The sequence below is a fragment of the Psammomys obesus genome, unplaced genomic scaffold (genome assembly GCF_907164565.1).
Source record: "Psammomys obesus unplaced genomic scaffold, mPsaObe1.curated_primary_1811, whole genome shotgun sequence".
Lineage (NCBI taxonomy): Eukaryota > Metazoa > Chordata > Mammalia > Rodentia > Muridae > Psammomys > Psammomys obesus.
The window spans coordinates 689,777-710,008 of NW_026594377.1; the positions used below are offsets into that span (position 1 = coordinate 689,777).

The 20,232-nt window shown below is 55.4% G+C and overlaps 2 protein-coding genes across 4 annotated transcripts in view; both read left to right on the plus strand.

The window, feature by feature from the left end:
• Positions 1–4,875: 4,875 nt before the first annotated feature.
• Tmem59l (transmembrane protein 59 like) lies at positions 4,876–8,198 on the plus strand. Of its 2 annotated transcripts, none has more exons than XM_055618811.1 (8): positions 4,876–5,085; positions 5,802–5,946; positions 6,034–6,131; positions 6,308–6,460; positions 6,904–7,006; positions 7,225–7,333; positions 7,413–7,530; positions 7,625–8,198. In XM_055618811.1, exons 1-8 carry the CDS (start codon positions 4,930–4,932, stop codon positions 7,751–7,753), a joined length of 1,011 nt encoding a protein of 336 aa, XP_055474786.1. In that variant the 5' UTR covers positions 4,876–4,929; the 3' UTR covers positions 7,754–8,198. The 2 variants fall into 2 exon arrangements, with proteins under 2 accessions (XP_055474786.1, XP_055474785.1); XM_055618810.1 differs by having other exon boundaries at positions 4,879–5,085; positions 7,234–7,333.
• A 6,512-nt stretch (positions 8,199–14,710) lies between these two features.
• Klhl26 (kelch like family member 26) overlaps positions 14,711–20,232 on the plus strand; it is a 23,101-nt gene continuing 17,579 nt past the window's right edge. For both annotated transcript variants that reach the window (XM_055618779.1, XM_055618781.1), the window contains exon 1: positions 14,711–14,843. In XM_055618779.1, the coding sequence (XP_055474754.1) occupies positions 14,788–14,843 (56 nt within the window). In that variant the 5' untranslated portion in view covers positions 14,711–14,787. The remainder of the gene's footprint in view (positions 14,844–20,232) is intronic.

Consider the following 20,232-nt stretch of genomic DNA (forward strand, 5'->3'; position numbering starts at 1 on the left):
CCCAGCTCGCAGCCCTCCGCCTTTCAGGGTTCCCCAGCGCACCCGCCTTCCCCGCCCCTCCTCTGGCCCCCGGGCCCTCTCGGAGGAGTACCTGAACCCGCTCAGCGGTTCCAGCCTCTCTTCCTTCTCCAAAGGTTGGTCAGCCGCCCCCGAACCCCGTGCCCTGGGCGCCCAGGCCCCTCCGCCCCGCCCCCCCGAGTCCTCATTCCCCGTCCCCCGTCCTCGCTGCGCAGCCTCGGCCGCACAGGAAGAAACAGCCGAAGGCACCGAGCCCTGGCCTCCGGGCCCACCTCGCCCGTCCCCCTGCGGGCGCTGGCTTTAGGGTGCCGGCAGCGCGCAGGGAGCCCCCGAGAGTGGGCACACGGCAGAGTTGCGTCCCTTGGTGAATGGGCCCAGAACCCCGCATTCCTAGTTCCCAGAGGAGCATCGGTGCAGAAGTTCTCCCTAGACTTCTTCACATCCCCCCCACGGAAAAATCCACTCAGCGGCCCGCGGGTGGGGTGCGCCACGCGGTGAGTAATCGCTGCGGCGGCGGCCGCCGCCCGCCAACCCCAGGTAACGCGGGCAGCCCCGAGCAACGCATAGTTCTTTTCGACTGAGCGCGGAGTTCTTTCTTGGGGTTATTTTTGTTGGCCACTGTTTGGGGTTTGGGGGACCCCTCCCGGGCCAGCCCAGTCCTGGCATCTCATCTCCCTGATCGCTTCTTCGACTCCACCCTGTCCGGATGCCCACGAAGAGAAGGGAGGCCCCTGGCCTGCAAGGTCTTTGCGGGTGGGGTGGTGCTTAAAATGCGAGTTCCCGGGTGGTCCCACCCCACTGGTTGGGGAACGGCTCCCAGCCACAGCTCCCGGAGAGTTCGACTCTTCCCTGCGAGCCTCAGCCCCTTCCTTAAAGGTTCCCCAGGTAGCTTCAAATGACAAAGGAGCGAAATAAAAACGAAGGAGGCCCCTGCCATTTTGCTGGGGCCAAACCAGGCCTCTTTAGCCTCAGTTTCTTCTTTTGCACGGTGGATAATTTGGGGGCAGCTGAAAAGTTGACACAGGGAGAATCAAGTCTGGGGGGAAAATGTCCCCCAGTCTTAAATCTGAGGAGCACAGTAGGGTCCAGAGGTGGCTTGTTGGCCTGCAGGTCCCCTCTGAGAAGGTGGCCAGGTGGCCTAGTTGGTTCTGTGGAGGTCGAGGGTGCTGGCCACCTTTCCAGGACCGTCACTGTCCCTCCCCCACCGTGCCTGCTTCTCTCCGGTTCCCAGCATAGGTAGGGAGGTAGGAACTTGGGCCCCTGGGAGGCTTTTGAAATAAAGAGCTTTATTTTATTCTTTCCGGAATGTACCTCCTCCTCGGTCCCGGGTGGAAAGGCTAGCTTCCCCCTATGCACCCAGGTGTTGCAGGCAAGGACCTGGAGCGACGTGACTGCGCGCTTTTCCCTCTTCCCACACATACAATCCATCAGCAATCCGGTTGGCCCTGGTTCCAAAACACACCCCCATTGTGAGATTCTGACACCCCCACCCCCAGCTTGGTTCAGGCCCCTCATCCTCTACCCTGAATGTTGCAGGGCCTCCTCTGGGGTTTCTTCCTCCTGTCTTTGTTTTAACCACAGGCCAGAGCGGGCTCTGAAGGACTGAGACCCACCTCTACTCTGTCGCCCACCAGGCGCTCTCCATATGTGCTCCCATCTCCAGCCTCCTGGCTGTTGGGGCAACTGCCTGGCTCCGTGCTTTCAGGGCCCTTGCTGTGACGTCCCTAAGCCCTTTTTAACGTCATGGCCACCTCCACTCTCTTTTATTGTCTTTGTAGCATAGCCCATCATCAAAGCGCGGGCTCTATAGCAGGCCACTTAACTTTGTAAGCCCTGAACACCTGAGGGCCCTCAGACCGCATGCTGGGCCCAGTGAGGGCCAGGAGAGTTCAATAAATACTGCTCACAAAAGAAAAAGTCACGAAAGAACCCTGTCCCTCCAAGTATCCAGAAAACAGCCCCAGCAAGCAATGGAGCACGGGGCCTCAAAGTAAGGCTCCACACACCTCCCTTCGATGTGTGGCCCAAGCTGGCAGACCTCTCTGGTTTTTGACTTATGTCCTCTGGGTGACCTTTACCCTTTTGGGTAAAGATGTTGACCTTAAGGTGCAGCCACCCAGTCCTTGTCCTCATAGGCCCAGTCCAGTTCTCTCTGCTTAGGAAAGGAAGGTAGTCATGGTGTACTTTCTGACAAATATTGACCTAAGTCATTGAAGGAGGCTGGGAATGTCAGGGGTGGCTGGAAGGGTTCTCCATTAGTCCTGAACTCTTCAGCCAGGGGTCTCCTGTAGGTTTCAATCAGGGAGATTTCCTGAGCCTCAGATTCCCAGATCCGTCCCCAAGGCTCTGAGGTGGAGCGGCAGGGCGGGTGGACACCCAGGCCTGTCTGACTGCGAAGGGCAGAGCTGACCTTCCCCCAGAAGCGCCTCCCCACTCCTGCCTGTACCTGCCCGTGCTCTGGGCGAGGGTCTGGCGGGTCTGGCGTAGGGCCTGCGGCTGCCCCAGCCTCTCTCCCCAGCCTGGGCAACCCTGCAGTGGGCGCTTCACCTCACTCTCCTAGTGTGCTAAAATTGAAGTGCTAGAGGTGGGCTGTGCGGAGGGCCAGGCTGGGCTCCTCGTTTCTCTGCACCCTCCAGAGACTGGGGCTGCGTCCCAAGATGGCCGGACGTTTGGGGGGGCATCGCGCCCCTCCTCTCATCGCTTCCCCCAAGTCAGCAACGCTTGGGGGTGGGGGTCAGCAGGGTCGTGCCGAGGGCGGCCAGGGACAAAGGGCGCTTGTCTGCTGCCCGCCTGACCCGGTGGCTGGTTCCCGGACGCCGGGAGTCCGCTGATTCACGCGGACAGCGCCCCCCGCCCCCGGCCGCGCCGCCCCGGGGGGTAGGAAGTGGGGGGGGGGGACGCGGGGCGGCGGCGAGTCAACTTTCCCTCTTAAGCCCCGAAGGAATGTCGGCGGATTTCCTGAAATCCGACCCCGGCCGCCCGCCGGCCGCCCGCCCCTCACCTGGACCAGCTCCCCCGGGAACGCCTGCAGGGGCGCCGGGGCTCACCTGGGGGGCCGGGGTCAAGTCCTCTTCCGCTTCCCCTCAGCGGCCTCGAGGAGCGGAAAAGGTGGGGGTGGGGTGGCTGGAAGCCATCAAACTCTTTCAGCCCCGGGGCGCTCCGACCCAACCCCTCAAGCCTCAGTTTCTCCATTTGCAAACAACTACACGACGTCCCCGCCCCCGCCACACATAAGGTCTCACGTAGCCCAACCCGGCCCCCAACCTCCACCCACCCCCCCCCCACAGCCCCCCCCCTCCCCCCTCCCCCACCCCCCCCCTACCCCCCCCCCCCCCCCCGTGGCAGCCTCTGCCAGCTCTCTTCTGTATCCTGTCACTTAGGCCAATTCCCTGTGCCATTCCTGGTTCCGATGACCTAATTTGGAAGGGTGGCCAGCCCTACCCTATAAGTTTTTGCAAGAAAAAAAAAATAGTCGTGACAAGAAAATCTTTGTTGAAAGGAGTGTTTGTTTGAAATGAATGAAGGACCGTAATTGCGGAAGGGTTAAGTGCCCGGGACTCTGCAGATGGCAAGTGTGAACTTGAATTCCGGCTCTGCCCAGGCGCCCGGATGCCAGGTTTCCCACCTGTAAATTGGGGAAACAGGCTTTGTGTTTGGTTTCTTGAGCCAGGGTCTCACTCTGTGGGCTAGGCTGACTTAGAACTCACTTCGTTGCCTAGATTGCCTCGCTCTCGCTGCGATCCTCCTGCCTCAGCCTCTCCGCGTGCTGGGACGATAGGCACCCGCCAAGCCGTCTGGCTGGGGGGGACCGTGGGGTCCCGGCGCGCAGGGCCGGTCCCCGGGTGCCCTGGTGGGAGGCAGGCCTGGGCCCGGAGGGGGGAGGGGAGCGCCGGGATCCAGATGTTTGGGTCCGCCAGGCACAGCCGCGCCTGATTAAGCCACGTGGGGGCCGGCCGGGGCCGCCGAGATGAAAGCGAGCGGCCGGCGCGTCCCGGGGCGCGTCATCCCCTCCTCCCGGCCGGAACCTGCGGCTCCCGTGACCCCGCGACCCCGAGAGCGGCCTCCTCGTCTGCTGGGCGGGGCGACGGGGCCCGCGGGCCGCAGGCACCTGTGCCAAGCAGGCCCGTGGGGCTCGGAGCCTCCGCCCCGCGCCCGGGGAGAGGAGGTCGAGGGGAGCGCCGAACCCAAGACGAAAGCGACAGTCCCTGTTTGCTTCAAGTTCTCCCACCACATGGGAAAAGTGGCCTAGAGGCCCTGCCAGGCGTGGGGCCTCTGGGTTCCCTCAGGGCTGTTTCTGGGCTGGAGAGGAGGGAGGCCACCTCAGTGCTGTGCCCTAAGGTCCTCGAGGAGGCAGCTGCCCCTAAGGCCCCTTCCCCGGAGCGGCAGCGTCCCGCAGGCAGCCTGGCCGGGGCTCGCCTTTCTCTTTCCAGCTGCACCTCTCCCCTCCTCCACCTTGCCGTCCTCCCCTTCTTATTCTCCTAACCCCCTCCCCATCCATTCTCCTAAGCCTTCAGCCTCTTCATCCTTCTCCTTCGCCTCCTTCTCTTATGGCCCTGTTCTCCCTCACCCTCCCTGTCCACGCTCCTCGTCCATTTTTTACTTTCTTGATGAAGGACCCTGATGTTCTCTGCCCTGGTTGCTCGTGGCCTCCTTCCCTGAGTGGCCTGAGATAGGCCCATCATCCTGTCTAGCCAGGCCCCGTTTGCCATCCCATGGACCACAGGTCCGTCTGGGGGCACAGACGACGAGCCATGAGCATCGCGATGTCCCGGCCCGGGGGGGGGGGGGATCCACCTGCCCGCCCCGCTCGCCGCAGCTCTCCCTCTTCCCAGGCTGCCTCGCTCAGTGACGTCAACACCTGGTCCCGCATTCCGACGCCCGCACCGGGGCGGGCGCTGCGCACGCTCGGCCATGGCTGCGGCACGGTTGCCGCTGCTGTTGCTGCTGTTAGCGGCGTCGCCCGCCGCTCCAGCGCCAGCGCATGACCCCTTCGCCCCGCAGCTCGGGGACACTCAGAGGTGCCAGCAGCGGTGTCGCCAGCGCCACCCTGGCCCGCCGCCCGCGCAGGTAACAGAGGGCCGCCCAGAAACCCCGTCCCTGGAAACGACGGTGGAGACCCTTAGGTGGGGGAGGGAAAGCGAGTCCCTGGTATGGAAGTGCTGGAGACTGGGGTCCTGGAAGGAGAGGGGGCCTGGATCGGGGAACCTCGAATGTGGGAGAGGTCCTTACAAGGTGAGACGGACCCTCATTTGAGGCTGGGAAGTCAGGGTAGAGCATCTTCACGGGGGGAGGGGCTGGGGTGCCGGTGATGAGGGCGGCTTGAAGTGGGGGGCTGTCAGCACCGCCCCTCCAGGGCGGGAGGGCTCGAACCCTGGCTGAACAGTGTGTGGTGGGGGCATGCCGAAGGGAGGCTGAGCCCTCCTGAGAGATCTCCCACACAGCGCACGGCGGTGGGCGGCTGCGCGACCCCGTGGCCGCCCTTCTCTGCTCTCCACGTTTCTCTCACTGCTTCTTCCTTGAGCCAGCCTTGCTCCTGTGTGCCCCTAAGAACAAGCTCTCTGCTTCTCTCTGAGGAGCCCTCTGCCAGCCTGGACCTGGAGACTGCTGGGTCCACTCCTCCCGCCCGGACCTTCACGCCCCAGTCTGAACAGAAAGCTGCTTTCTGTTGCTCAGAGCCGCCCGCAGCCCAGCTCTCCATCCAGCCTCAGCTCATTGCCGGGTTCTTAGGGGACCCCAGCCCTCTTCCCTAAGGCCTCTTGCCTGAGTCCCTATCTCATTCCCAGCCTGAGCCGGAAGGTCCTTCAGAGTCCCCAAATAACAAGGCCGTGCTGGCCAGCGCTTGCGAGCGTGGTTGTCGGCTTTTCTCCATCTGTCGCTTCGTGGCCAGGAGCTCTAGGCCCAATGCCACGCAGACAGAGTGTGAAGCAGGTGTGTCCCCAGACTGGGTGCACCGTGGGCCCGCATGAGAGGCGCCCTGGGAAGCGGCCCCCGGTGACGCCATCGTGTGGCCCACAGCCTGCACTGAGGCATACGTGAAGGCGCCGGAGCAGCGGGCCTGCAGTGACGGGTGCTGGGGCCAGACCCCTGACCCTGAGACCCAGCTGCAGCAGCAGGTGAACCCCTAACCTAAAATCCCCACTTCAAAACCAAACACCCAGGAGAGAGACCGAGTTCTCCCCCTAAGGGACCCAGAGAACACAGCTGACCCCCTCAGGGCAGGCTGCCGGAGTCAGGAGGCCAGTGCCCCAGAGTGAGTGTGTTGACGTGGCTGTTGGGCTTCCCCTTACAGAAAATGGCTTCTGAACCACCCACTGGGCCTCTGGCACTCCTGGACTTATTCTCCACGCTCTGCAGTGACCTTATGAGTTCTGCCCAGAGCTTCGTGTCCTCCACCTGGACATATTCCCTTCAGACAGACAACCGGAAGGTGGTGGTGTTCCAGGTAAGAGAGTTGTGACAGGGTGAACCAGAGTGACATCCTGTGGGAGAGCTTCGGCCGACGTTAGATCCAGAAAGTCCGTTCTTGCCATCCATGCGGGTTCCAATGAAGGAACTCAGTTTGTCAGGCTGGTAGACAGCACCTTTATTCACTGAACCATCTTGCCTGCTCTCCATGTGGGCGGTTACCGGAATAGGGGTTTACTCTGATTGGCACGGGTTGGGTCACATGACCATCTCAGCCAATCACAGGAATTCCGTGTCCTTGGCCTGGGCTTCTTTATGTTCCTGGAGATTAGCAGTGGGGTTAAGGTTAATGGATATCGCCCAGGGGTGATGATCGCAGGAGAACTGGGGCACCTGGACAAGGAACTGCAGCCCACTTGGGTCTGAGATGAGCTTGCTGAGATCAGAAGGTGTCTCTGTGACATCCTGTTTCCTGCTCAGACCCAGCCTGTGGTAGAAAGCTTTGCATTCCAAGGGAGCCGTCTGCAGCGCGTGGAGGTGGCCTGGACAGGGCCCCACCCCGAGGCCCTGGAGGTGCACGTGGGTAAGATCGCAGCAGATCTATGATCAGCCTCACAGGATCCATGGGCTCCCAGGGTTCATGGTCAACCTCCACATTCTATGGTTCATATCCCAGGATCCCTTGCATCTCCACCCCAGCCCTACACATCCTCCTGCTCAAGTCCTGGCCTCCCTTTCCCTCTCCTCACCAGGCTGGCCTCTTAGTTGAGGCCAGGGGGTGAGTGGCTCCCTACCTTTGAGACCCTGTAGACCCCTTGGACAAAGTGAGGAGGGCTAAGACCCGAGTGAAGACCAGCAAGGCCGTGTCCGAGGACCAACCAGAGAGTGACTTTCTCAGTTGCATGTCCCGGTGGGTGCCCGTGGGCTTGGCCGGGCCGGGTGCCACTGCCTGAGGTTCAGATGGCTGAGCGGTGCCTGCCCTGGGACAGGCGCTCGGGGCTGCCTCGATGGGCCTTGTACTGCTGTCTCTTCCTCTCCGTCCTGGTCATGCTGTGGCTGAGCTGCTGCTCTCTGATCACCACACCGGGCCAGCACCTCAAGTTCCAGGTGAGTAACACTCATGGTGGCTAGGGAGTGGGTGGGATGGGCAGGTCTCTTTTCCCTGGGATCTCTGGTAATCCAGACAAGCCAACCCCTACAGCCTCTGCCTTCAGAACAGCATAAGGGCCTCCTGGTGGAGTCCAGCTGGCCCTTGCTCCCGCCCCCACCACCTGCCTGTGAGGATAGCCCGCTGCCTTACAAGGTGAAGTTTGATTTGACCACACTGTAATCTCCGGCCTATTGCCAAATGCAGGGGCCCCTTCCTACGTGTTTACTCCGCACCGCACCCTGAAGTCCAAGGTCAGGGTGGAGAACCAGGCTTGGGTTCATCTACCCCCTAATCCTACCTCCCTCTCTTTGCCAGCATATCCTTTAGTCCCCTTGAGACAAAGTGGCTGGGAGGGGAGGGTCTGGCCTACCCGCCCCACTGTCTTGTCTTGTTGGCTGCTGGCTTTTTTACTTTACTCACAAGTTCTGACTATGAACCTTGTCTGCGTTGCCTTTTTCTTTCTTCGTATCCTTGCCGTGGGGGCTGAGGTCTAGGGGTTCCCTCTGCTAAGGTCCTTTTCCTTCTTTATCTTTTGTGACCCAGCCGCCCAAGGAAGGAATGGTGGGACTCCCTGCTGGGAGGGGATGAGGAAGAATAAACCTTTAAATAAAGTGAATAAAAGATAGAGTGGCTATTTTAGTGTGTGCTTGAAGAAGTCTCCTGATAATTTTGTGGCTATTGGGCTTCCCTTCCTACTCTTAGGGGCAGAGCTCTGACCTAGGGCACCTGGTAAAGGATTGTAAGCAGGAGCTCCATCGCTGAGCACACCCTAGCCCCTTACTATCGAATTCTAGGCAGAGGCTCCACCCCCAGCCCTTCCTTGGGAAATTCTAGGCAGGTGTTCCATCCCTGAGACAAGCCCTCAATGGGGATACCAAGAAGTCTTTGAACCATTGAGTCCTTCCTCCCACCTTTATTGTGCTGACTTTTTTGTTTGTTTGTTTTTGTTATGTAGTCCAAGCTGGCCTGGAACTGTCAAGATGCCTTCCTCAGTATGAGTGCTGAGGTGACTGGGGAGAGTGTCAGTGACTTTTGAGTGTATTTTCAGTAGTATGAACTGGGAGCCCTCTTCTGGCAACCAGAACACTGTGTGGTCCCCCCCCCACTCCCCACCTGAGTGGCTGCTCTGACGAGTTAGCCCAGTTCTCCACACCACTTACAAGGAGCCCATCCATTCCCCGGGGCCTCTTTCCCTTATTTCATGCTTGTCTTCTCACAGCTGACAGCTCCAGTCCTCTCCAGCTTCCCACCCGTCCTATCTGGTAAAGAGCAAGTGTGATTACGGACGTGGATGTCTCCTGATTTCTGTTGTCACACAGCACCCCAAATCATACTGTGCCAGCAAGGCCCCCATGAGCCAGTCCGGTGTTATCTCCAGTCAGCTCTGTGGAGACACCAACCCTTACTCGCTGTAATCCGGCCACAGGATCACGGGAATCTCAATCAATCTCTCTCTCAGCCAAGCTGGCCTGGAGCTCCTGATCCTTCTCAGTCTCCTCAGTGCTGAGATGACTGGTTCCTCCTCACCCATCCACACCGGCCCAGCTTCTATGTAGCTGAGGTTGGCCTTGAACACCTGATCCTCCTGCCTCCATCTCCCATGTGCTGGAATAGTTTGCCTGGGTCCCCACCACCTAGTTTATGCAGTGCTGGGGACAGAACCCTGGCTTCACACACATACTAGACAGTGCTCTGTCACCAGACTGAAAGCCCCTTGATCCAATTTGAGCTTTGTTACTTGGAGTCTCTTCAGCTGTTGAGGCTCTCTGTGGCCATCTACCTTGTCAGCATGATTTACTCAGATCACAGGGGATTTGCCACAGTTCAGTGACACCTGAGGTGGCTTGGGAAGTGTCCTGTGAGGAACTCAGGGCCATCCAGTTATATGAGTTACATGAGCTGCTGGTTTCTTCCAGAGTCTTGGGAGACAGAAGCCTCTGACCACAGGGGTGACGCCTAAACTTGGAGCCTTAGTTTTCCAATCGTCCCTAAAGTTCTGTTTGTCGTCACCTGGTATGCCATGCAGATCAGGTGGTGGCAGGTGTCTTGCTGGATTCATGGCAACCTGCAGCAATAACCATATGTCCGGGTGGCACAGGATTGCCATGGAACCAGTGTCCTAGTCCCCTGCCTACAGCCTCTGCCAGGTACCTCTGCCAGGGCCAGGGCTATAGGCACCCAGACTTGGTTGTGCAGCTGACACTGGACACACTTCAGGAAGGATGGGGACTTCTGGCCTCCTCCTAGAGGGAACGGAGAGCAAAATCAGATTCCCACACTAAAGTTGCTTCTTGATCCCCACAAGGGCTGTTCCTTGTGCCTTGAAAGCTGTTCCCTGTGCACTCCTGATCAGCTCTTTGGCCTGAAGGACTCTCCTGAGCCTCCCAACTCTGGCCCGCAACCTATGTCACAATGTCTCAACTACAGTTTTTATCATGTTGACAACTAAGCAGTTGCTCTTTCACTTGTGTGATGATTGGTTTAACAAATGGTCCCTCTGCCAGATGCGACGCACTGGTGTCTCGGTCACAGCTGTGTCCCACACACTGAGGAAGCCATTCTCCATACATCTTTGTCGACACTCTCTCCGCTCCGCCTTGGCCTTGCCCTGCTTCCCACCGAGCCACTGTGGCCCCATGCCGTTCCCATGAGCGCTTTCTGGCACTTGATTAGGGCCTTCTACATCATGTCCACCTGGAATGTATTGGAACATTCTGGGCTTTTGTACAGTGTGCCAAAAATACTCAAATGTCTGGAACATTCTAGAATCTCTTCTACTCTTGACTAAAGCAGGGATGGCACTGTTACTTAGAAAGGCCATCTTGACCTGAAAAAAGCATTGCCTTCCCTCTTGAACTCCCTCAGACTGCTGCATTTGTGCAGTTCTTAACCATCTGGAGTGGCTGTTGTCACTGACCAGCATGCATGTCATGGAGGTATATTTTTCCATTAGAATATACTTCAGAAATGTTCCAGAACTTGAGGGCAGGGTTTTAGCCTAATAGGAGTGTACTTAAATTCTCAACAATAGCCAGGCATGGTGGTGCACACCTTTAATCCCAGCACTTGGGAGGCAGAGGCAGGCAGATCCCTGTGAGTTCGAGGCCAACCTGGTCTACAGAGTGAGTCCAGGATAGCCAGGGCTACACAGAGAAACCCGGTCTCAAAACAAGGTAGATGACTCCTGAGAAATGAAACCTAAAGCTGACCTCTGTCCTCCATATACATGAATACTCCACATGAACACACAACGATATAAAACAATATGAAATATATGAGCTTGCAGGATAGTCCCGGTGTAGTCACAGTCAGCCAGCAAATCTGTTTTCTTAAGTAAACCCTTCCAATGACACCCTTACCATCAGTATCTAGAACATGCCAGGGTATCTTTGCCATCCAACCCCCAGAAAGCCCCTTCCCTGGCCTGTCTCTGGGCTGTCATAGGAAGAGACTCCCAGCCTGCCCACAAGTTCCAGGGGCATCTGGCCGCTTCAGCCTGTGGAGGCTGGCAGGCAGGAAGGGTGGCAGCCTCTCCTTCTCCCTTGCTCATTGCTGTCCCTTGAGCTCTGACACTGAACTATTCCCTTACCTTATATCCAGCTGCAACATTCTGGAACGTCATCATGCCTAATGCTTTTTGTATGACTGTATTTGTTTATCAGTCCAACTGATGTTTTGAGATGTTTTCAGTTGGTGGCAGTTTGTTTGTATTTATACCTTTTGGTAAACAATGTAAGGGCCTGGAAAAATGTCTCAGTGGTGAAGGATACTTGCCTCCAAGCCCAAGAACCTGATGCTGACCTTGGGGCTCTGATGCTGACCTGATGCTGACATGGTATAAAAAGTGAACTGACCCCCACAGTTGCCTGCTGATTCCCACATGTCTACTGTGGCGCACACACATCTGCATGCAGGCACACAAGTAAATCGAATTCTAACCAACTACAAATGACTTATAATGAGGTGGTGTCCTTCCACCAAATTTTCTTTCCGTCAGTAGTTCAGAATGTGGCTTCATTTAGAAGCGAGTTTTTGTCAGTGTAATATAACAAGATTCAGATAATGTCAAGGTGGGCCAGGGTAAGCCCTCCATACCAAAATGAAGTTTATTTTCTTTATTCTTTTTGCATCTATCTATCTATCTATCTATCTATCTATCTATCTATCATTTATCCATCTATCTTTTATCATCTATTATTTCTCTATCATCTGTCATTTATCATTTATCTGTCAATCATCTACTCATCATCTATCTATCTATCTATCTATCTGTCTGTCTGTCTATTCTGAATAGAGGCCACATACCCCAGGGTGTGTGTGGAGGGCAGCTCACCATTTGCAGGAGTCAGCTCTCTCCTTTTGTCATGTGGGTTCCAAAGAGCAAACTCAGTTTGTTGGGTTTCATAGCCAGCACCTTCACCCACGGAGCCATCTGCCTGCCCCAGTCCTTTAGTTCTCTTGGAGAGAAGCTGAGTAGCTCAGGCTGACCTTGGAGTTGCGCTTTTCCTGCCTCAGCCTTCAGAGTGCTGGGATAGCAGGTGTGCACCTCCACAAGCAGCCTAGAGCATCTTGTTAAAAAAAGATAAAGTAGGAAAATGAAGGGCTAGAGATTTCAGTGGCTAAGCACTGTTTGCATTTGCAGAGGACTGAGGTTCAGTTCCCAGCACCCACACGGTGGCTCACAACCACCTGTAACCACTGGCTGGACCTTTGCTATGTGATCCTGAAGCCCCTGAGGCCTCCAGAGCCTTCTGACGTGAGACAGGGGTGACACACAGGCAGGGTCCCCAGGCATGCTTTCTTGCTTGTCTCTAGGCTGTAGTTGTATGTCTGACACGTGTGTTGAATTTGCACAAGTGCGAAGTGTGCACACATATGGACACCACTAACTGGGGCAGCATGTGTGGAAGGCATGCAAGCTATGGGCCTCTCTGCCAGTGGGGTTGAGCTTGCATATAACACAGCTGGAAGAAAACTCAGAGTTGACCTTGGGTGGAGGAGGATGTGTCCCCAGAGCATGGGAACTGCAGAGACTCCACGTTTAGTGTTTACAGAACAATGGCTGGTGTCTGTCAGTTTGTATAGCATCATCTCCTGGGGATTTTACACAACGTCTGAATACCTACTGTATTTCATTGGGTTTGATCATACTTTATTTTGTTTGTTTGGGTCTCAGGTAGCCCAGACTGGCCTTGAATTTGCTGTCCAAAGGCTGAGCTTGGACTCCTTATCTTACTGCCTCAGCAGGCTTTGGGAGGCCACAATTGGCAGTTGGTGTGTGCTTTTACCTGAAGGAGTTGCACTTTCTAGCTGACTGGCTGGCCCTTGCTGCCCTGGGACATGCTGTATTGACAAACCCACAGCCGGCCTGTTTCTCTGCCTCCATGGAGCTATGATTAAAGGCTTGTGCCTCTACACCTGGCTCATGCTTGGGGTTTCATAATAGTTCACCAGCTCAGAGGACTAAAGAAAAACTGAGTTCAAGGCTTGAGGGTCCTCCAGGACAGTCTGGCTTGTAGTGGGTTGAATGCCTTAAAATCCCTTTTTCAGATGGCTCCATGCTCCACAGACCCCTGAACAGGCAGGGATGGTAGAGGGAGTGAGGAAGAAAGAAGGAAGACCAAACAACAACAGTAATAGTAATAATAATAATAATATAGAGCCAGATGTGGTGATGCATGCCTGTCAGCCCGGTGCTCAGGAGGATGAGACAGGAAGGTTTAGTGCAGTCAGCCGACGAGGTGAAGTCGTTGTTTCTAGACAGGGTTTCTCTGTGGAGCCCTGGCTGTCCTGGAACTCTCTGTAAACCAGGCTGGCCTCAAATTTACAGAGAGCAGCCTGCCTCTGCCTCCAGAGCTTTGGTATTAAAAACGTGTGCCAGCACCGCTCAGCCGTCAGACACAGTCTTTGACAAAAAGAAGATAGAAGAAAAGCTGCGGGTAGATCTGGGCCTTTGAACTGTTGCTGAAGGTTGGGAGTCCATACAGTGTTTGATGCGGAGGGTGTGGAGGCTAACGGTTCTGAGCACGCCATATGCTGGCAGAGGTAAAGCAGAGGGCTGGAAGTCAGACGGCTGCCTTCAGGGTGGGAAAGGGATATGACTCGTGGCAAGGTGCTTGTGACAGGGGTCTGTTTGGTTCTCTCACTCATCAGGACAAGCAATCTGAGCCATAGAGACCCCGCCAGCGCTCAGCCACGCCCACGTCTGTGCGCCTCCTCGCTCTCGCTTCTTTTTCGCCCCACCCTTCATGGCGGGACTCACACCTCTTGGGCCAGGCCCTTTCCCAAAGCCTCCCGTCTTGGCAGTCCAGACCCTTTCAGCATGATCAGCCACGCTCCCCGCGATCCAACCAAGTCCTCTCCCACCCCTGGCCCCGCCTCCGCGTCGACCACGCCTTCCCCTCTTACCTGACGCATTCCTCAGCAGTGTCAGCTCTGCGTTTACCCTGGAATGACCACGCCCCTCTCAGACCAGACACTCCCCTTCATCATCTTGGGCTCCCTCTCTTCTCCAGAGGTGGCTCCAGTCCTTTTCCCCTCTCCTGGTCCAGGATAGATCTACCCCTCAGGAACGCCCCTCAATCTTCCCTTCCCTTTCTGGCTATATTGGGAGGTAACATGGCTCCATTTTCTGCATAGGCCATCCTGCCACTCTTTCCACAGCCTAAGCCCCTTCCCACTCACCTGGGGACCCGCCCCCAAGACACCGCCCCTCGGAACCAACCTATGCTCCCGCAGGGCATTTCTTCCACAGGCCCCGCCCCTCCTCTGGTCTCTCCGGCAAGAACCACCTTTTGCAGACCCCGCCCTTCAGAGCTCCTCCACGCCTTTCTTCAGTCCTCACCCCCACCCCCTTCAGATGCTACCCTCCTTAAACCCCTCCCTCCTCAGGACAACTCTTAGGCCATGCTTATAATTCTCATTGCACCCCACCCAATTTTAAGCTCCACCTCTCCCAAGGCTCCGCCCCTCAATCCCCGCCACCACCTTAGGCCCCTCCTTCGCCCCATTCAGGCCACGCCCCCTCATGTTTGCCCCACCCCCCCAGCCTTTTTAATGCCTTTCTCTTTACTCCCCCTCCGACTCCGCCCCTGCCCCCTAAAGCTCTGCCCACTTCTCGAGTCCCTCCCTCGTCCTCAGCAGGCTCCGCCCTCTGCCAGGGCCTCGGTCTCCGGGTCGGCGCGCGGTCCCGTCGCTCGGGCGCGCGGCGGAAGATGGCGGAGTCCGGCGGCAGCAGCGGCTCTGGCCAGAGCCCCGAGCGCCCGAGCAGGTGAGTCCAGCGCCTCCGCTGGCGCGCACCTCTTGGCCCGGGCGGCGCCGACCCGGTACCTCCGGGGCCGTGAGCATTCGGGAACCCCGGCTGCCACCGTCCTGAGCCAGGGCGCAGGCTCCAGGCCCGGCTTCCTAGGAGCTGCAGAGCCCGAGGCTGAAGGGGAAGGTGACGTGGGAGACTGCACGAGGCCCTGCTGGGGACCGAGGCTTGCCTGGAGAGGGCACTGAGACCACTTGGGGGACCTCCACAGACCCTGAGGGAGACCACCTGGGGAACCTCTACAGGAGCCGTGTAGGGGCCTGGCAGCGATCAAGAGGCCTGGCCATGTCTGGAGGGGGACACTGAGGCCAGTCACCTGGGGCCTGGACATGCCTGAGAGACACTGGGGCCACTGGTAGTGACCTCAACAGGTCCTGAGTTACAGAAAACTGTCTGGGGGCCTGGTAGGTAGAAAGGGACTTGGTTATGTTTGGAGGGGCTCTTTAGAGGTGCTGATGGCCAAGGGGTTGTGAGAGGTTGGGGTGTGTTTGAGCACCGCGAGAAAGCAAAGGGTCTTTGTGAGAACACAGAGTCTTTGAGACCCCTTCCTTCCACCCTTCATAGGGTTCACCTTCCCCCTTCTCTCTGGCTAAACGATGGGATTGGAGGTCTTACCCTCAGATCTGAGGCCACATTCACCCCTTTTGTCAAATGGGGTCACCCTTTTTTCATGGTCAGCTCCTGAGGTGGGTTCTTTGAGCCCTGGGAATTTGCATAAAGATGGCAGATTTCTTTTTCCTTGGCTGTCCTGGACTCACTTTGTAGACCAGGCTGGTCTGGAAGTCAGAGACCCACCTGTCTCTGCCTCCCGAGTGCTGGGATTACAGGCTTGTACCATCATGCCTGGCTACAAGACGGCAGATGTTTTTAAATATTTATTTTATTTTGATTTTTCATGATAAGGAGTCATGTTCCCCAGGGTGGTCTCAAAGCTACGGTATAGCTGAGGATAACATCAACATCAAACTGCTGACCAGCCATCCTGCCTTAACTGGAAGTGTCAGGGTGACTGGTATGCCTCACCATTCCTGCTTATGAGGTGCATCCTAGGTGAGGACTCTGCCCTAGCCCCCCCGCCCCCACCCTGTTTTTGAGACAGTGTCTCATTGTGTAGCATGAGCGCTGAACTCACAAGTTTTTTGCTGGGACACACTGCAGGTGTTTATACACTTCTGTGAATCATCTGGAGTCTGAGGGGAGAGCAGCTGACTGCGGGAGCACTCTCAGGGGGCACTGACACCCTCCATTTTCACGCTGACACAGAGCCAGGAGCCCCTGCCCTGGGACAGCTACCACCCTTGGAAGATCAAGGAGGAAATTCAGGCTCTAGATAGCTTGTGAGTGTACAAGCAAGAGGACGGGGCCGTGTGACAGTGGCTAAAGTGGGCCTTCCTCGGGGGCTCAGGCCTGGCCACCTATGGACACGAGTTGGGTGCCGACGCTCGGGGGACAGTGCTGGTTAGCACTGTCGCCAGCTGGAGGAGGCATTGGCCCTGCCCGTTCTCAGCGGTGCCGGTCAGCACCTGGTGGCTTCAGCGTGAGGTCAGGGCAGAGCCAGCTTTCTGAGAGGGTGTGGGCCAGGACTGAAGACCTGCAGTGGGCAGTGTGAAGACATTGGGAGATGAGTGGGCAGGGCTTAGGAGCTGGAGAAGAGGGACAGCTGACTAGATACCTGGGGTAAGACTTTTCTAAAGATGCATGATTTGTTTGTGTTTCAGGACAGGGTTGCTCTGTGTAGCCCTGGCTGCCCTGACTTACTTTGTAGAACAGGCTGGCCTCAAACTCACAGAGATCTGCCTGCCTCTGCCTCCACAAATGCTGGGATTACAGGCGTGTGCCACTGTGCCTGGCTCCCTTTTGGTTTTTAAAGTCAAGAGTTTTGATGCCTAACCATGGCTGGCCCAAACCACTGATCCTCCAGGGTCAAAGGCATGTGCCACCACCGCCCAGCTTTATAATGTGTTCATGTGTGCGTGGGTACCTGTGGAGGCCTGATCAGCAGCTGTTGCTATGAGCTGCCTACCCATCATGGGTGCTGGGAACCAAATCCGCGTCCCTGGAAGAGCAGTGCATGATCTAACTGCTGAGCTGGCTCCAGCCTAGGCTTTTGTCTTGTTTTGTTTTTGTTTGAATCTGACCATGTACTTCTAACTGGCCTAATATTTATATTTAGCACAGGCTGACTTTGAACTCCTGACCCTCTAGTCTTCAGGAATATTGGGATAACAGGTGTGTACACCACACCTAGCCAACTTCAGTCCTTTCATTTGTTTTTTATTCATTTTTTTTGAGATCTATTTATTTTATGTTCGTGAGTGTTTTGCCTGCATGTATGTCTGTGCACCTTGTGTGACCTGCTGCCCTTCTACCCTTCATAGGGTTCAAATCTCACTTCCTTCAGGAAAAATGATGGGATTGGAGGTCTTGCCGTCAGATACATTCAGCCCTTTTGGTCAAATGGGGTCATCCTTTTTTCATGGTCAGGGCCTGAGGTGGGTTCTTTGAACCTGGGAATTTGGATAAAGATTGCAGAGGCTTTGAAATAATTTATTTTATTTGGTTTCTCTCTCTCTCTCCCTCTTTCTCTCTCTTTCTCTTTGTTTTTCTGTTTTTCCAGGGAATTGGATCCCCTGTGACTAGAGTAAACAGACAGTTGTGAGCCACTATGTTGGTGCTGGGAATTGAACGTGGGTCCTCTGAGCAGCTGGTACTTTGCTGAGCCATCTTTCCAGCACCGTCCTTTAATTAATTTTTTTTTTTTTGTTTTAGATTTATTTTTATTTACTGTGTATGGGGGCTTTGCCTGCATGCATGTCTGTGTACATGTGTGCAGTGTCCTTAGAGGTCAGGAGAGGTAGCAGATCCTCTGGAATTGGAGCTGTGAGCTGCCATGTGGGTGTGCTAGAAATCCAATCCAAGTCCTCTGGAAAAAAAGCCAGGCTTCTAAAACATTGAGCTATCTCACCTTGTCCATTGTGGTCCCAAACCCTGGCAGGGTGAGGTAGATGTCCTGTTTAGGGCTGAGCATTTAGCATCTCAGTGCTTTGACAAGTTATGTATGTGCAGTAGCCAGAGCTGAAAGCAGGCTAGTCTGTAGGCACAGGAGGTTCTGTGCCGGCAGGAGTCTGACTGGCACATAGGTCCATTAACAGAACAATAGTGCTCCCGACCCACATGTGTGACTTCTTCAGACACAGTCTTTGAACCAAGTTTCAGGTTCTAGACATGTCAGAAAGTAGCTGGTTTTGCCCATAACTGTTGCCCCATGGCTATGTCCTGCTATTGCACATGGGGCACTTTTTTATTTTATTAGTTACACTTTATTCACTTTGTACCCCCCATAAACCCCTCCCCCTCCCCTCCTGAACCCACCCTCCCTCCCCTTCTCCACACATGCCCCTCCCCAAGTCCACTGATAGGGGAGGTCCTCCTCTCCTTCCTTCTGATCCTAGTCTATCAGATCACATCAGGAGCGGCTGCATTGTCATCTTCTGTGGCCTGGTAAGGCTGCTCCCCCCTCAGGGGGAGGTGATCAAAGAGCAGGCCAATCAGTTTATGTCAGAGGCAGTCCCTGTTCCCATTACTATAGAACCCACTTGAATACTGAACTGCCATGGGCTACATCTGTGCCCAAGGGTTCGAGGTTATCTTCATGCATGGTCCTTGGTTGGAGTATGAGTCTCTGGGAAGTTCCCTGTGTTCAAATTTCTGGTTCTGTTGCTCTCCTTGTGGAGCTCCTGTCCTCTCCAGATCTTACTATTTCCCACTTCTTTCATAAGATTCCATGCACTCTTGCCCAACAGTTGGCCATAAGTCTCAGCATCTGCTTTGATAGTCTGCAGGGCAGAGCCTTTCAGAGGCCCTCTGTGGCATGTTCCTAACTTGTTTCCTGTTATGGGTCACTATTGATGCCAATTCTCCCAGGTCGTCAGGCTTGGTAGCAAGTGCTTTTACCTATTTTCATTTCCATGGCATTTACTTGTGTGTGTGTGTGTGTGTGTGGTGTGTCTGAGTCTGATATGACATGTTCACGTGAAGTCAGAGGTCATTGTGAAGTGTCTTCCTCTCTTTCTCTCTGTTTTTCCCCCTTTGGCAGTTGTCTGGAGGTTGTTTTTGTTTTGTTTTGAACAGACTCTGTCATTGGGCCTGGGCTTGCTGTTTTGGTAATGGGATCCATGTGTCTTCTCTCCCTGACGCTGGCGGCACAGGCATGCACCTCTGTGCCTAGCTGGGTTTTCTTTTTTGTTTTAAATGTGGATAGCAGCTATCCAAACTTGTATGACAGATGCTTTCTGATTGAGGTGTATCCACAGCCCCTTGGTTTCTTGTTTTGTTTCTTTTTTGTTTGTTTGTTTGTTTGTTTGTTTGTGTCGGTGTTTTGTTTTGAGTCAGGGTCTCTCTGACTCTACTGGAACTCCGTAGACCAAGCTCAGACTCACAAGGATCCACCTGCCTCTGCCTCCTGAGTACTGAGATTAAAGGTGTGTGCCACCATGCCCAGCTTGTTGCCTTCTGTTTGAGACAGGGTTTCTCCATAGCCTGGCTGTACTGGAACTCACACTGTAGCATGGGTGAAAGATGTGTGTCACGCACCTCACACTCATCACCTGTCTTAAGTGTCACTTCCTTTGTCTTGCTCCTCAGGCTGCCTCCTGTGTCAAGTTGCATCTATATTGTGGCATAGATCAGTGTTTCATCCCTTTACATGATTAAATAATATTCCATCACCTGGCTGATCACCATTTTCTTCATATTGTCACACCTGGTGAATCTCTTCATTCATTGTTGTATTGGTTGTCATTGTTTCTAGCAATATCTCAGCTGAAAGGGGTCCTGTGGTGACATCCCTCAAGTTTGAGGCTAGTCTATACTACATAGTGAGTTCTAGCCTTGCTTGAGCTGCAGAGTGAGACACAAAGGGGAAGGGAATGTCCTGGGGGGCTGTTCAGCAGTAGAGGATAAAACCAAAAACTGTGAGTCTTGTAATTTATACGCAAAGAGGTTTGTCTTGGCTTATTCTGCAAGAGCTGGGGGACAGCGCCTGCTCTGCCCTTGGTGGGGCCGTCCTGCAGTGTCCACTCACAGCATCATCAGAAGGCCAGGGCGGGAGTTGTGCAGACACCATGCCAGGCTCACTGCTGCACATTCTGTCTCAGAAGCCCCGCCGCCATGGGAGCTCTAGTGAAAGAATACTTGGGTCTCAGTGGGAGCAGCCCATTCTGCCCTCGGCTGGGGGCAGAACAGTAGGGCTGTGTGCACACACTGGAGGACAGTGCAGAACAGTGGGCTGTGTACACTGTCTGGAGGACAGTGCAGAACAGTGGGCTGTGCACACACTGGAGGACAG